This window comes from Eurypyga helias, unplaced genomic scaffold (genome assembly GCF_000690775.1).
Source record: "Eurypyga helias isolate BGI_N326 unplaced genomic scaffold, ASM69077v1 scaffold3130, whole genome shotgun sequence".
Lineage (NCBI taxonomy): Eukaryota > Metazoa > Chordata > Aves > Eurypygiformes > Eurypygidae > Eurypyga > Eurypyga helias.
The window spans coordinates 1-16,193 of record NW_010223580.1 but is presented as its reverse complement, the minus strand read 5'-3'; the positions used below and the strand labels follow the sequence as shown (position 1 = coordinate 16,193).

At 42.9% G+C, this 16,193-nt stretch overlaps 1 protein-coding gene across 1 annotated transcript in view; it reads right to left on the bottom strand.

Moving 5' to 3' along the window:
• OGT (O-linked N-acetylglucosamine (GlcNAc) transferase) overlaps positions 1-12,879 on the bottom strand; it is a 20,947-nt gene extending 8,068 nt beyond the window's left edge. Inside the window, exons 1-12 of the mRNA XM_010160420.1 lie at positions 12,713-12,879; positions 11,484-11,727; positions 10,050-10,118; positions 6,965-7,081; positions 5,628-5,707; positions 4,017-4,212; positions 3,631-3,771; positions 3,334-3,434; positions 2,987-3,140; positions 2,786-2,887; positions 2,341-2,520; positions 1,241-1,399 (exon numbers count right to left, since the gene is read on the bottom strand). Coding sequence (XP_010158722.1) covers positions 1,241-1,399; positions 2,341-2,520; positions 2,786-2,887; positions 2,987-3,140; positions 3,334-3,434; positions 3,631-3,771; positions 4,017-4,212; positions 5,628-5,707; positions 6,965-7,081; positions 10,050-10,118; positions 11,484-11,727; positions 12,713-12,879 — 1,710 coding nt within the window. The remainder of the gene's footprint in view (positions 1-1,240; positions 1,400-2,340; positions 2,521-2,785; positions 2,888-2,986; positions 3,141-3,333; positions 3,435-3,630; positions 3,772-4,016; positions 4,213-5,627; positions 5,708-6,964; positions 7,082-10,049; positions 10,119-11,483; positions 11,728-12,712) is intronic.
• Between the last annotated feature and the right edge of the window lie 3,314 nt (positions 12,880-16,193).

Genomic DNA, 16,193 nt, shown 5'->3' with positions numbered 1-16,193 from the left:
GAGCACACAGCTTCCGGCAGAAGCGGCAGCTCACCGAGACAAGACCAGCTACCGGCCTGCCTGGAGACACGGAAAGAATCCAGTAAGGTGCTAGCACACCCCAGACCAGAAGTCACCCCTGGACCAAAAGGGCATGCTAAAGGCACATGAAGAGCATGTGAGGGGTGGGTGCACGGACTGTAAGGGTGTAAACTGATGCCTTCTCTCCAGAGCCACCCAGCTCAAGCTGTTTTTTTTTCCTACTGTACCATTAGAGTAAGGTTTTTTCATTTAAGATTTGATACCTGGGACTCTGCTATGGGAAACCTAGGGCTGAACCTGAGGAAGGGAGAAGCACTCAAGAAAAAGAATGTGTGTGTGAAAGGAGTCAGAAGGGGCACCCATTGATTCACTGGGGTCACCCACTGCCAAGCGCCTTCGGTCCTCGCAGGAAAGACTGGGGTGGGGAGTGTGTGACTCCTAGGATGGTATAGGAGTGTATGTGTGCTCCCGTGATCTCTCCTTTAGCAACAGTCACACTTCTGATAACAACTGAAGCACACAGTTTTGCCACAAGGAATTCAGACTATGAAGACTTTGTGACCAGGAAAAAGCAAGAACACAGGGGAAAAAAGTCCAAAACCGAACCAAAGATTAAAAAAAAAAAATGTTTTGCAAGCAGGAAATACAACCCTTTACAAAGATAGGCAAATCCTCATGTGTTTGAAACAGGAGCTCAAAATCAAGACAAGATAAACAGTCCTGAGGCAAACAACGTAACTGGGAATTGGTTCTATTTACAGCCTCAATCCTTTAACACGACACCCAAATATATATAGACATGACTGTCTTTAGCATTGCTAAACTGCACATGCTCCTTCTGCACTAAGTGTGGTGTATCACTTACTTTTGAAAAAGCAGTAGCCAGGCAGTAGTAGCTTGATGTTGGAACACACCTACTCAAAAACAGCAGCTGAAGCTTAAAAAAAAAAAAAGTTTTCATACGCCACAAATCCTACCTACAGTAATCCTAAGTACAGATACCTGATCTGCCTACCTTCTAAGTAACGCTTCATACTGGTTAAGGAGGATGACTCCAGCTGGAGAATTCTTCCACCCATTAAAAAACAATCCCACTAACAAAAAAGAAAACCTAGAAACAAAAACTTGCCCTTCCCTATTTTACCTTCCTGCACCAAGAAAGACAAAGTGCCACTTACAGCCATGTTTAAAGCTTTAAGCATACCATTTATATTTTTACCTCAAATTTGTCTGGGTTATGCATGCCTGGGATTGACTGCATTAGGTGTGAGGTTGGATGGTTTCCAAAATCTGAGCTCACGTAGCCAATACGAAGTCGACCTTCACTGGCCTTCAAATCCTTGGGATGCTCATATGGTGGCTTGTGAAGAACATTAATCTGTCAAGAAAACATACAAAAACTGTTTATAAACTCAGGAACCAAAACCAAATGCTAAACAGAGACAAAACAAAACACGTGAGTTTGTAGAATCAGCCTTATCCCACATTCAAGCATGTGGTCTGTGGGCTTGTAGCCCCTATGACTGACTATTATCAGGCTATTACAACAAACCAGTTTGCAAGCTTGAAGTTTGACATCTTTACATTGGCTAACCAGACCCTTCTGCTGGCTGACAGCGTATTTTCAATTATCATCAGCAACCTGCTCAAGTAGCCCATCTCAACATTCACAAGTGCTGACAGCAAGGATTCCAGTTGAAGAGAAAAAGAAGCTGCATCCAATTTCAGTTAAAAGAATTTGCAATCAACTGCAACTGCACTCTGGGTAGCTTGAGGTGCTGTGCAGTCACTTGGAACTGGCACACAGTTAAGTCTTAGGGCAGGAGAAGATTGGGTTTTGAAGAGTCTATGCTACTGTATACAAAGTACTCCAAGAGAGAATCACAACCAACACTCAAGTCCTTCTAGGGTGATGCATCACTCCTCTTACATGGCTGCCATCACCACTAAAGCAAGTGCATTGGGAAATCCCAGAGCCAAAGCAACACAAGTTCCAGCAAGGATTCACTGGAGACAGGGCCAGGTTCCAAGAGCTACGAATGCTGGAAAGGGCCAGATTTTCAGCAATACTATTACACAGCTGCCTGGTTCTGTTCTACTGTCAGAAAAGAATAATTTACTCACTCTGCTTTTCCAAAACGCCCCTTGTGTGTACTCTGCAAAACTAGATGAGTAACACTATGTCCTATCTCTCTGCAGGTCAGCTACTCAGAAACCTTATAAAGGCTAGTAGTAACTACGCGAGTATTAGGTTTTCAGTAGGAACAGGCAAAACCACAAAGTATTTCCATCACAACTGGCCTGTGTAAAACTTCCTACCTTGTCCAAACACAGATTTCCATGCCTCTCAGCAATAGCCTTCCTAAAACTGTGAGAAAGGGGATACAGCATGCTATGATGTGGGTGGACAGAAGGCAGTCTGTTTTTCTCCAGCTGATCAGCTACAATGCTAACCAGCTTCTTCATTCTTTCATCATAGTCTGTCCAGTCACAGACAATCTAGAAAAAGGAAAAATTCAAAGATTACTAGAACAGCAGCTTCCTTTGATCTGTATCAGGTGTTTCACAAGATAAGACTAACACATTGTCAAAAATGGAAGCAAGAACTTCAGTATTTCCAACCAATGACTGTATAACCTTATCTTCTGATTTAAGACTCCAGTCTACTCTCTACAATTATATCAGTGATTAGTTAAGGTGATTAAGCTTCACATTTGCTGCAGAGGAATCTTAAGAATTATAGTCAAAGCCTTATCTTCCTCACCTGCAAACAGTGGGCCAAGTTGCAGTAGGCATCTGGGAAATCAGGTTTGAGTTTCAGAGCGGTGCGGTAAGAGGCAATGGCTTCTGGTATATTCCCTGAATCCTGTCAAGACAGAAATGAGTCAGCAGACAAAAATATACTCAGGGTAAGTACTCACAGTGCCCCATCACACTCCAAGAGTGAATCATTCGCATGTGCTACCTTGTGAATAGAGGCCAGGTTACTGTGGGCATCAGCAAAAGCTGGGTTTATCTGAATGGCACGGGTGTAGCACTGTAGAGCTCCCTGAACATCTTGCATCTCCTTCAAAGTATTTCCCATATTAGAATAAGCATCTGCAAACGTGGGGCTGATTCTGAGAAATAAAGATGATAACATGTCATGAACAAGAAAAGCTCCTCCTCCAGTAAGAAGCCATATCCAAACTTGGTTTGCAAAGCAATTATCTGAATTAAAAACACGCTACTTCAAGTTATTTTCTGCACAGATCTACAGCACTTCCCCCTTACGAAAGGCTGGGGCTAGCTGCTGCGACAGTATCCATTTACCTAATAGCCTCTTTGTAATGCATGAGCGCTTCCTGTAACTTTCCTTGCTGTTGCAGAACACTTGCTAAATTTGAATGCGCTGCAGCAAACTCTGGAAACACCTGGAAGAAAAAGAAGTAGAGTCTGTTTCTCAATCGCCCCAAGCAGAGCACATCCAAAGACTACTTGCGCATTTCTTACCCTTCCTTTTAGACTCAGGCCTCTGAGCAGACGTTCCTCTGCCTGAGACCGAGGAGGTAAAAACCCCTATGTCATCTTACAGGTGCCCCACCTCTCCCTCGCCACATTCAACTGTACCTCAAGAGCCTTCCGATAAAGACGGACAGCTTCCTCAATATTCCCCTGTTCCCGTTTGATGTTTGCTAGATTGTTGAGAGAATCTGCGTGAGTGGGACAAAGTCGAAGAGCTGTATTGTAGCATTCTTCTGCTTCTACCACCTTCAAAGAAAAGGATCCTGTTACTATGGTAATAGTTGTTGTAACAGCACTGTTTATGAGAACTCATTATACAATCACTTTTAATAAGTTCAAGATGGAGATTTCCTCAATTATTCTTCCTTATGATTAACCAAATGAGGATGACAACCCATCTTAATAAATTTGGTGACCCCTGGTGTCTACAATAATCGTTCCCTGTACATTCAACAGTTTTTTAAAGGGAAAAAAAAAATAATATTCCTTACACTGCCTTTCTCCTTCAAGGCATTGGCCAAGTTACAGTAGGCGTCAGGGAAGTGGGGCTGCAGCTCGATCGCCCTCCGGTAGGTGTCTATCGCAAGGTCTATCAGTCCTTGCTCGTAATACACGCAGGCAAGGTTGCCGTGTACAACTGCGTGATTTGGACTCAAACTCAAGGCTCGCAGATAGGCTGCTACAGCTCTGCAACAAGAAAAATAAGGGAAACAATCATCCACAGAGCAGCAATTATATTTATCTCGGTCATAAAAACGACCCACCTAAAACAAGCCAAACTTCAAAGGATGTGTACTATTAACACACAAATCTGGCCTGTAAGATGTTACTGAAAACACAGAAGAACACTGCTTGAATTAAAAAACTAATCAAGGGACGTATTACTATTATTCATGTTATTTTAAAGCTACGCTCAACTTTATAATGACTAGCAGACTAGAAGAAATACTTCATGAAACAGGAATGTTTCCCTCTCACCTGATGCTGTATAGTGACCAACCTAAGTCTTCTGCAAAAAAAGTAAAGCTTTCATCTACTTTTAAGAACCCTTCATTACTATGATAAGCATGAGACCTTTGTTCCATTTTCCTCCCCAGTTTATTATTCAATTCTAACAACAGAAACGGTACCATATTATTACATGTCTTTATCCTCTCCGCTAACCTAATACATTTATCATGTCGTTATAGTTCAAAATTCACTTTGTTCGAAAGCAAGATCTTTAATTATGTACTCGTGTACTACACAAATGACTGAGGTATTCAAATCTAATTCCTAGAAAAAAAACCCACAGTAGACACAGAACGTAAATTCTCAAAAAGGTGATGCAACATCTGTAACGATGAGGAAACTTGCCCCTTTTTGGCCCTTTAATTAGTGTTTAAACAGAAATCACTGATGAATTACACTGGGTGCAATGCAACCAGTCAGCGTAATTAACCTGTTCCCTGCAAACTTTTATTAAATTTGGAGCCGCAAACCACAGCTACCAGAAAACAGAGCCCAGTTACCAGCTGCAATACAGTACACTGCATACAAACAACACAGCCCGGATCTTCTTCTGGAGACAAAAGTAAGATTCATTTTATCAGAGGTCTCAAAACAAGTTAATTCAGTAAGAACAGCAACAGTGCTCCAACCCCGTGCAGTAACATGATGCCGACACGTAACAAATGCGGAATATTCAATGGGATGCTCAGCTGAACTTCAACTTGTCTTACACAGAAGGACAATTGTAAAAGACACACACTTGTGGGATCACGTCCTGAATCACATAATGAAAACAAAGAACTCTAGGGTTCGTGCCTTTCTCAGCCGTCTTATCTTTACCCATCCCCAGCCTTAATTTCAAATCTCTTTTCACCAATATCTTCAGAAACTCTCATTTTTAAAGTTTTATTAAGTACAGGAAAGTAACACAAAGGAATACATTCCACAGGATTCCTCCCCACCCCAGTAACCTGCTCTGTATGCATTTCAAAGCCATCGGCTTGCTTAGCTTACAGCAGAAGTCTTTGCTATACTGCCCAAAGAGATTGTACATCAGGAACCTAATCTGTATCTTGATACATCTGACAGAGCGACAGAACTTATCCGCTTACCTGTCAAATATCCTTGCCTCCTTCAAGACATTTCCCAGATTGATGTAAGCATCCAAAAAGTTTGGGTCAAGTGTTACAGCCTGAAAATATTTTTGAAGTAACAAGTTTTGATCATTAACACAAAAACATTCTCTATGAAACCTAGCTGGTTCTTTTTCTGTGTTTGTTTTAATCTGACAAAGCCAATCTGTAAGCATTTAAGACTTCATCAGTAACCTAATAAGGAAGGAAAACTCAAGTTCCATACATCAATCACAGAGCATCAAAGTTATTTATCTGTAGAAATGACAGCACATGCTATCTTCAGATTTATTCATGTGCTTCCCTGGTCAGCTGCAACTACTGCAGATTCAAGCATTAAACATTTATTTCATGCTGAGCTGATCACACTTAACACCCCCTCCTACCCATGCTACACTGCCTTTAATTTCACAGGAGAAAGCTCCAAAAAATACTGATCCATACCCTTATCTACTGCAAACCAAGCCTTTTTAAACTTCAGCAGCTTCAGTAGCCGTGTAACTAAAAAGCGTTTTCAGTCCCTTCAAATAAATAATGATAAAATGCAAAAACCTGAAGAGCTAATATAGTCACGGAAGATGCAGTAGCAAGCTACACTGAGCATCTCACAGGCCACGCTCTTGCAGTCTCTCTCATGGGAACTATTACTTCAAAATTAAAATACTTTATCACTAACTAGACACGTGAAACAAAAAAATTCTGAGCAGTTAGAATTTTAAGCCATAAGTATCAGGAAGAAACTGTCCACCCCATCTTAAATTGGGTTTGGGTTACTTGAGAAACTTAGGAGTACAAACTGAATTAAGATGCTAACTAGAAGGTACCAGACAACTAGTTAATGGCACCGATCCAGAGAAGACTGAAACAATAATGATGAAAAATAACGCTGGAGAAGAGGATTAAGTGTGTCACTTAAGATTTTCTCCTCAGTTACTCAAAGGACAGTAACACCAGAAACAAGAATCCCAGTGAAAAATTATTTTAAGCAGAAAGTTGTTTTTCCCTCTCACGCAAACCATTCCTTGCATCAAATGAGATATTTCAAGAAGGTATTTGAGCAAAGGACTGTGAAACAACTTAATGAATTTTCTTAGATTTGATGTGTGTGGGAAGCCCCTGGGGCGATTCTACACATTTCTCTCTAGTGGCACACAGGCAGTCTGAAACATCAGGAAGGTAAAAAACTAAAGACGAACACAAGACATAAACTAACAGGGTCATAAGAACCTCTCTGCTGATCAAAGAATCACATGTACAAGCAGACGACTGCCCGTACGTTAAAATCAGCAGCGAAGGGGCCTGGCTCAGATAGTTACCTTTTCAAAGTGATGAATCGCAAGCCAAATTTCTCCTTGGGCATTGAAAACACAGCCAAGATTACTCCAAGCCACTGCAAAGTTTGGTTGAGTCTCAATTGCTTTTAAGTAACAGGCCTTGGAACAGTTAAAGAAGAGAGATACAAGGGAAGGGGAATATTTGTAAAAAGAAAAAAATGAGAAAAAAAAATTGTTAGTATGCCTTCTCTAACCAGCAAAAAGTGACCCTGCAGTATAGGCTAGCTTGCGCCAAAACTAATGCGCTGCAAACTGTTGTTGATCCTGCGCCAGCGCAAACCAAAACCCAGGTGCAAGCCCACCATTTTTCAGTTATGCTGGTAAAATATCTTAATAGGCCTTTACACACAGGTCACCACAGAAACCACCCTGGAAATAGCTGAGCGGAAATATCTGCCACCCTCAAGTGCGTAAAACGAAAAAAAATTACTGGGTAAAAAACAACTCTGCTGTGAAATTAAATCGTGAAATATTGTAAAAGATAGAAATTACTTAAAAAAAAAAATTCAGAGAAACTGCTGAAAAAGAGGAAGCTATTCTTCGCTTTTAATTATTCTTGTCTGGAGAGACCACACACACACACAATCTGCATCGTTTCCCAGTTTCTTCCCATACGTTCAATCATCTGCAGCTTCCAAACCTCAAATGACAGGATTGCATGAAGGTTTAGGTCCCTGTAATGCAAGCGCAAGAAATCGCTGCGCATCCTAAACAGCACGGCGCCACGCTATCGCTGCGAACTGCTTTGCTATAGTGATTGCCCCTAGGTCCAGTGAACGGCTAACCAGAATCATTAATCTACCAGACAGGCCCATACAGAAACTCCTGTGTTAAATTTGACGCCTTGAAACTCTGTAAATGCATTACAACCTCATTTTATCCAAAAGGCTATGGGCTAGATCTCGGGCAGTCACCCAATCAGAGATTAATCATCTAGTCAACCGTTCACGAGGGCTTAATCGCACGCAATGCGCGTTACCGCTGCGCAGCCTTTGCGCTACTGCAGGATCACAGCGCATCATCAGAAGAGCAGAACGCTGCAATCCAAACAAAGAAGAAAAAAGGAAAAAAATGAACAACCGGAAGAGTTAGAAGCTTTTACTATTAACTATCTCCAATTACTTCTTTAAAAAAATATTTTAATTTACTTTTACTTTATTTCTTTGAAAGAATTTGTGGCTACTAGTATAAAATATTCTTACATTACTTGCTTGTAATTAAATATTTTAAGCTGTTTCTGAAGCCACAAGACAGAAGATTCAGGCATGGAGGCAAATGGTTTTGCTGTGGCAGTTACAAACCCGTTACCATATTTCTCATCATGTGACTTTTCGGTGCGTTCCTTGCTGGAAGAGGAGGAGGAGGTGTGTGTCTGCCCTAGATCCAGGCCTCGAGCTCCCTTCAGCGAGGCACCTTACGCATGGAATAGGAGGTTTCACCCACCTGAAACCTTCTAAATACAATATCAGTGGTGAAAAACCAAAAACAAGAGAGAAAATAAAACAAGATCATTAGTAAGAGTTCAACAAAGCAATTGCATTTTTTTGGGTATGTCTTAACACATGGGAATGAGGACAATCTGTCTGTAACAAGGGAGACATGCAGAAGGGAGAGGGTTAATCAGGGCAATTGCATACAGCAGGGACTTTTTTTTGGAAGAAAGGCTCTGAAATATCTACAAAGAAATTAAATTTTAGTTCAAACGGTAAGGAATCTGCTGGCTTGGTCTTTCGAATGGACTGATAACCAAAGAAACACATTGCAATTTATTCAAGATGTTTTTCCTCGTTTATTAAGTTCTCACAAAACGGAATAAATAACACTTTCAAACTAGGTGTCTCCAGAGCTCTGAAACAAAGAAGTCAGCAACCTAAGGCAGGCGCAGTGTCTTGGCCTATACCAGTCACACTAAAGCTGCAGTGAAGTGCAATTCATGTTAGCTGTCCGCTTGGTGGGCTGAGAACCAAGTGTCTCAAAGACTGTTCGCGCTCCGAATTCTGCTCCAAAGCGTTTTCAACCGGGATGTGACCAAATCAATGAGGTTGCCCCAGGACGGCACACACATCCCAGTTGTAATGAGGAATCAAAGGACAACCAATGGACTTTGAACCCGCAGGCCCGTCACCCCGCCAAGATACAACCCTCCCCAAATGGTGCTGCAGCCAAACAGACAGCTACGCTGTGCATACACTCCACTTTTGTAGCATGCGCGTGGGGCTTGGAGTGACAGACGTGGAGGCCAGAGTGTTTCTGCTTTCTCCACACTCCTCACCCCTGCAGCGCGGACGCGTAAGGTGGCTTGTAACAAGACAATTTCTTTGTGCAATCCAAGTTTTAACGTGCCAAGAATTTTAAACTCATCTCGGTGTTCAAATTCCCAGTTTAGGAAACACAAGACTGCTAGAAGCCACCTTTCCACTACAGCAAGTTTTCTTTCGATCAGTTCATTTCCCAAACAAACCAGCTTTGTCCTTGCGATTTCTTTATTTTGGGGGAAGGGAGAGGGAAGACATGAAGAAAAGATATTCAGGGGAGGGGGGGCGCATACTGCAGCTATTGATCATTTACTAGCCTTTCTTCCACTATCGAGGGAAGGGAAAAGTTAAAAGAATAAAAATCTTTAAAAGCCAATATTACAAAGTAACATTTGGATAAATTTCTTCTCCACTTACAAGCCACAAAGGACTTTAGAAGAGCAGCCTTTTCAATAGCACCTGCATCGTACAGGGATCTCGAGCTAACCACAGGCTCTCTGCTTGGCACCAGCAGGCAAGCCTCAGATTGGAAGGACTGTTACTTATTTCCAGATAAGAGCAATATCCTGCCCAATACTTCAGAATGGTATCAGTGCAGGAAGGCTTGGTAAATGTTCCATTTCTTGACTTAAAACCAACTTTTAAACATGGACATGCCATATCTTGCCCTGCAACTACTCTGGGGTGTCTCAGTGCCTTCAGTTTTCAGCAGTTTCTCAGACTGTCTGTCGATCAACGCAGATTTGAAGACTTGGTGCAAAGTTCAAGTTTTCAAAACACTGACGTTTACATGTATTCTACCCAACACCTACCTTGGCTTCTTCCAAGCGACCCAGGGCTTTGAGCAGGTTCCCCAGGTCACTACGAACACAGTACAAGTCCTGAAAAATCAAAAGTCAGGCTGTCAGCTTCAGGCATCCCTAAGGTCTTCACAGAGAACTTGCAAAGGAACCCCCCAGACCCCTACAGCTTATTTTGAATTCGTAATACGTACATCAGGAATGTCAATTATTTTTCCTGACCTAACGTTAGAGCCAACAACAATCGTACTCATTTTAGTACTGTAAAAATACAACCATAAAGATAGTAGTATTTCATACAATGCCTCTTCATACCGAAATATAAAACTGCAAACAGATGCCCCCCTCTACAAGCAGCTGAAGTTCTTTTGCCATATATATCTGAACCCCGCCTCCCCCCTTATTTTTAAGCATGACTGCAAACCCGTGTTCTTAAGCGACACCACTGCCATCACAGCTTTTAAATAACTGTATGCAGTGACTTTGCTTCCTGTATCCCCAAAGCAGTTTTTCCTGTTTTTCTCACTAATCCATCCTTTTTCAAAACAGCCTTGCCCTGTTTTCTCCTCCTTTCATTTGTAAGCACAGCACAGGCTGCAACTGCATTATCTAGCAGTAAAGACCACAGAGAATGGGGGAATTTTTGTCAACATTAGAAGTTTCTAACCTAAAAAATACTATTCCTGTAAGAAAACACCAACTTACAGTATTTCTAACCCATGCATAAACTCCAACAGTAACACCCATAACAAGTCAGATGAGTTCACCTAGGCTGAAGAACACAGCGAAACAAGACTCTGGGGTCTTGTCTGACTGGGTTTGCATTTGCTTTTCCAAAGGATCTGAAGTATTAAGCTGTATCTGAAGTATTTTTTGACAAAACGCACGACCCAATAGCAAGCAGATACCACCAGCTCGCTGAGTGGTACTACACAAATTGAGTCCAGTGCAAAACAAACAGAAGGCAGCAGCCTGATACATTGTTTACTAAAAATGTCAACTCAAAACAGTTACAACCAAAAATCCAAACCGCAGATCTATGTTACAGGAGGCACTTACAGACAGATACTCAGTTTCAGTCAGTAAAGCATAAAAACGATGCTTCTGTAAACCAGGCCACAGTGGAAATCTAACCAAGGCAACGCTCATCCCGTGAAGTTTCTGACTTTGTGACACAGTAATACCTGATGATTTTTCAAGTTCTCACATTCAAGTCTGAGCAGTGATTATCTCACTGTAATAAAACTGCCTTAAAGCCCACAACGCTAAATATGAAGTTAATCACTGCAACCTCTGTCTTCAGAGGAAAATATTAAGCAGATCATTAAGTTTACGGTGTACAGGTTAGAGGGAAGGGTTCTCACTTGTTTTTCTTTGAAACCTGCTATTTGTGTGTCCTGGCCCAGCAGTAAAGCAGACAGTTCTACAAAATCAAGTGTTACTTACAGGGTTGTACTGAAGGGCAGACACGTATGCCTGTACTGCTCCTTCCATATCACCTGCAGCTACCAGCGCAGCAGCCAAATTAATGTATCCATCAATGAAATCTGGTTTGAGGCGCAGTGCGTGTCTGTAATGTTCGATGGCTTCTTGCAGCTGTCCACGTTCCTTGTACACATTGCCCAGATTCGAGTAGGCTTCGGCCAACAGCGGATTCTGTTTAATGGCCAAAGTGCTGAAGTGAGCAGACCTGGTAAAAGTTAGAGAAGTTAACAAAAAGAATAAAAAAACCCACAGCCCACCCCTGACTTTCAGTGTTTGCCTGTTTAGCTAGTTACTTCATGAATGTCCATGCTGAAGAGTGGACATACAGCCAACAAATGGGGGCTCACAGACCTGTCTTGTATGTTTAGCTTCTCCTAGCCTAAGTGATCATCTCCCCTGCTCCTCTTTAGATTCTACTGAGGAAAAACAACCCTCATTTACAATCAGCAGGGTTCGAGTCGCCTCGCCAAACCTGAACTTAATGAACTTGGAGAAAACACCACAGAAGCCTACAAAGCCTCCTCCAATATTCATATGCTTCAAGCAACATCCCACTAGATGCTCTTTTTGAGAATCGGGACATAGCTGACAGATGTAGACGTAAAATTCTGTTGCATCCTCCCCCATTTCAGCTTCCCATATCTCAACTGTTATTAGATCTTCACCCAGAGCCTACATAAAAATAAATCTCAGTCTAAAGTTCTTCCTTCCTTCACCAGCACACGCAGATTTACGGCTAGAACAAGCGGAGTTCGAAACGCCTGAGGCACAGAAAGCAAGATCAGGAACAGGCAAGCAGAAAGGACATAGCAATGACTTTCAGGTGACAAAAATCCTTAACTAATCATGCCATGTTGCAGCAAACAGTCTTGCTACTTAAAAAAAAAGAAAACCAAACCCAGACACCCCCACACCAGGGGTGGAATAAACAAAAGCCTCTGCTTACATGTAAATGCCCCTGGTAGGCCCAAGTGCGGCTGACACTCCAAAATTAACGTGTACAGCATTAGAGCAGCAGGAGAGTATCAGCAAGATCGGCTGTTTGTTGTAAGGCTGGTTTCTGACCAGCCCTTACTGCTGCCGTGAGATCGGTCAGCACTTGCGTTCCGCGTCAGAACAGAACTCGCGCTCGGCACTGTCAGAGGAGCGAGCTACAGAGAAAGCGTGACAGAACACCTCAGGGCTCCTACCTGTCCAATCTGCGACACTGGAAGTGAATGGACGATAGCAATAAAAGCACACCGGTATTATCAGGCTCTTGTCTCCAAAGCTGCATGCAGTGTCTCTCTGCTGCTTCAAAGTCTCCTGCCTGATACTCACGATGAGCCAACTCCGCTAACCCTTGGAAGGAAAGCATACGTTTCGTTGGTTCTGGAGAATCACCAAAACATTTAAGGGGGGAAAACAAAAAGTTAGATAATGGGAACAAAACAAAACCGAAACAAAACAATGTGAAGAAAAAAAAAAGTGTACACACTTGAAGGATGAAATCACGTAAAACACTACAGACAGCACATGGCAGTTTGAACTCTCAGACCTTCATGCCCCAACCGATCACTGTGGTACTTCTAACATTATCTGTACACTTCATCTAATAACAGGAAACATAGAGATAATCTCAGTCATTACAGTCTAAGTTAATAATTTTCCATTAACTTGAAAGACCCTTACAGAGATTCCCACGATACTGTACTTTGGCTCATAACTGTACAAGTGCTGCTGACGGAACGACGACCCTCCTCGCCTTCCCCCAGTACCGTAAAACTTACCCTCTGACGTGTCAGAAGCAAGTTCTAAAACTTAACAGGGAGATGAAGGACAGCAGACAAAAGACTTCAAAAGACTTAAAAGTGCTGCGCGGGTAGCGAGTCCTTTAAAAAAACCCCACTGTGTAACACTCCCTGAATCCTCTATATTCCTACATTCTCTGTCACTAAGAATTCCTTCCCAGAACAAAACACTGCCTTGGAGCAAGAAAGACAAAGACACACTTCAATGATTACGCAACTGGCCCACAGGAGGAACCCTTAAACGGGCAGGGTTCAGCTGGAACAGAGCGATGGCATGGGTTGAGTATTTAAGATTCAATCGTGGAGAACAAAATACTTCAATAAAACACCCCGTTTTACACTAAACAGCCTCAAGTGTGGAAAGTTAAAAAAAATTTCTTACAAAGCACAGTTCTGTACTAAATTACAGCCAAAAGCAGCTTGGAAAAAATCACAACCGTTCAGCCTAGCAAGAAGTGTTGGCCTTCAAGTTCTGCCTTTATGACTCCTGCTATGGAAAGGTCTGATTCCTGCAAGTGTAGTTGGTGTTTCCCCTGAAGTCCAGCATTTCCAGTACTCCGCATCCACTGAACTCCATTCATGGAACACTTCCCACCTGAACCTACAGTTTGAAAATACTGAATTTAAACAGAACAGACAAACCCTTTCTATTACAAGGAAGCACCTCAATATAAAAGTATACATATTCTTGCAGTTAGGTACTACAAAAATCCTCTGAGACTCTCTGATTCTTTTGTGAGAACTATAAAAAGAGCAGAATAATCACAGAGATTGGGTAGAGGTACTACCTAGCGTGCTTTGTTGGTGTTTTTTTTTTTTTTAACATGGGGATTGATGTAAATTATTTACATTATTCTGAAAACTGATTTTTTTAGCACTGGCAGGCTCTGAAGATAAGATTGCAAACACTGCATGATGTCACTAAAACGGTGTTTCTGATGGTGTATTGTCTCTGTCATAGCTAAAACTTCAACCGTCTCAGAGGAAGCTGGAACTAGCAAAGCTACTTGCTTTCAGACACTTGACAAATTACTAACCAAGTATCTTCATCCAGATTAAATTCCTCCTGTCTAGGAGCCTAGCTTAATTTTTTAATTAAGTTAAACCTAGTCTTCCAAACCCTGACTAAGGGAACAGTGGACTTCAGTACCTGGTTAAGCCTGCTGGCAATAAACCGATACAAGAGTTACTCAGCAGAACAACTGCACCGATTATGGAAATCCAAGGTGCTGAGAGCAGTAATGATGCTGGACAACCAACACACTGTTCCTCACTCCCTCCTTCTGCCCTTAACAGCCACACAGGTTCAGCCCCTCTGGCAGTCTGGATTTTCAAGCTGTGCTGATGGCACAAACACAGGGAAGGTGGATAAGGTCCCATAGACCTGAGTGATTTCTCCTTCTAATGAATTCCAATGGTGCTATGAAATTTTAAACCTAAAACACAAAACAAACAAACAAACAAAAAAAAACCCCAACCACACACACAAAAGTCCAGACTTCAATTCTTAGGATCACTTGGAAAGAAGCTTCCAATTGTTATCTAACTGCTGCATTTTGCCTACTTAAGCAAAAAGTGGAACTGAAGTTGCAGCTTCCAGGGCAGGAGAAGGCAGCGCAGAAATACTGGGAAAAAGAATTGCTAAAAAAAGCAATAGAACAAGTGAAAACTCTTCTCCATTTATCAAGTCTCTTCACAAAGCAAACCAATCAGTCTAACACAGCCAGTCATCCACCTCCAAAGACGTTATTTTGGCAATGGCCCTCGAGGAGTTCATTGGAAGTGTGACAGCTCTACCATGAAGTCCGAGATGAGCTAAACTGTGAACGGGAGGTTGGCTGGAAGGGAAGTTCTACAGCCCACAGAATCCATAACCCAGCCATCAGACGCTCACCGAACCCGTTGCTAAAGAAAATCATCGCAACGAAGACTCACCGCCAGAAGAATCCCTTACCGACTCTCGCACAGAAATATACAGACCTGGGCTACACGTTATGACCTTGGAAAAGGCTCACGCACGCTGCAACAACCACCCTTCCCGAGACTTCCGAGAGTAAGAGCAAAGTAAGAACCTGCACAGAACTATCACAAGTGTACCCAAAGCTACTTTGTTCCCCCAGACACAGCCTCCTAAGCACTTACCACAGGCTCACGCTCAACCTTAGGTTTAGGTAACATCTAGGCCCAGGCAGGAGCAGTGCCACCGCCATCTGGGAGGGGGAGGAGGTGGTGACGAGCACAGGACTCTCCCCAGCCGTGCACGTGTTCTTTTCACCTCCACCGACCGAGGCTGGGACCGAGGCTGCCAGCGGATGCTGCAGAATCACGGACCAGACCGAGGAAATACCGTATTGCAGCACTTCGCCCTTCCACCTCTGCTTCGGCATCGCTTCCATTCCCCTTCACATCCCTGCGATGCCATCCCATCTCCTTCTCCACAGATCCTATTTTTTCTTACTTTTCCCAAACATCGTTTCAGCTTTTCACACTCTTCCTTCCCTCCGGTTACCAAAACCCTCAAAAACCCGGGCGGGGGGGAAAAGCTGTGCTGTCATCTTTGCAATAAGCGCAATCCTGCTCCTCCTCGCTCTACAGTGAGATTCCTCCTCTCTCTCCCCCGTCGCCCCTCAAGTTCTGGCTCAGTGAACTCAACGCAGGGCACGATCGTAGCTACGGCACAGCAAAGCTCTGTACCGCCCGCCTGTGCCCCAAAGACCCGCTCCTCAAGCGCAGTGAGCGGTTCTGGACCAGCCAAGGTACATTTTGGGTCAGGTTTTTACCCTCCTTCGTCCCCTCCCGTCAGCTGACACCCGGATAAATATAGCAGGAGAAGACCATGGCGCCGCGCTCCCGCAGCAGCGGCCGGGCAGGCAGACAGCCC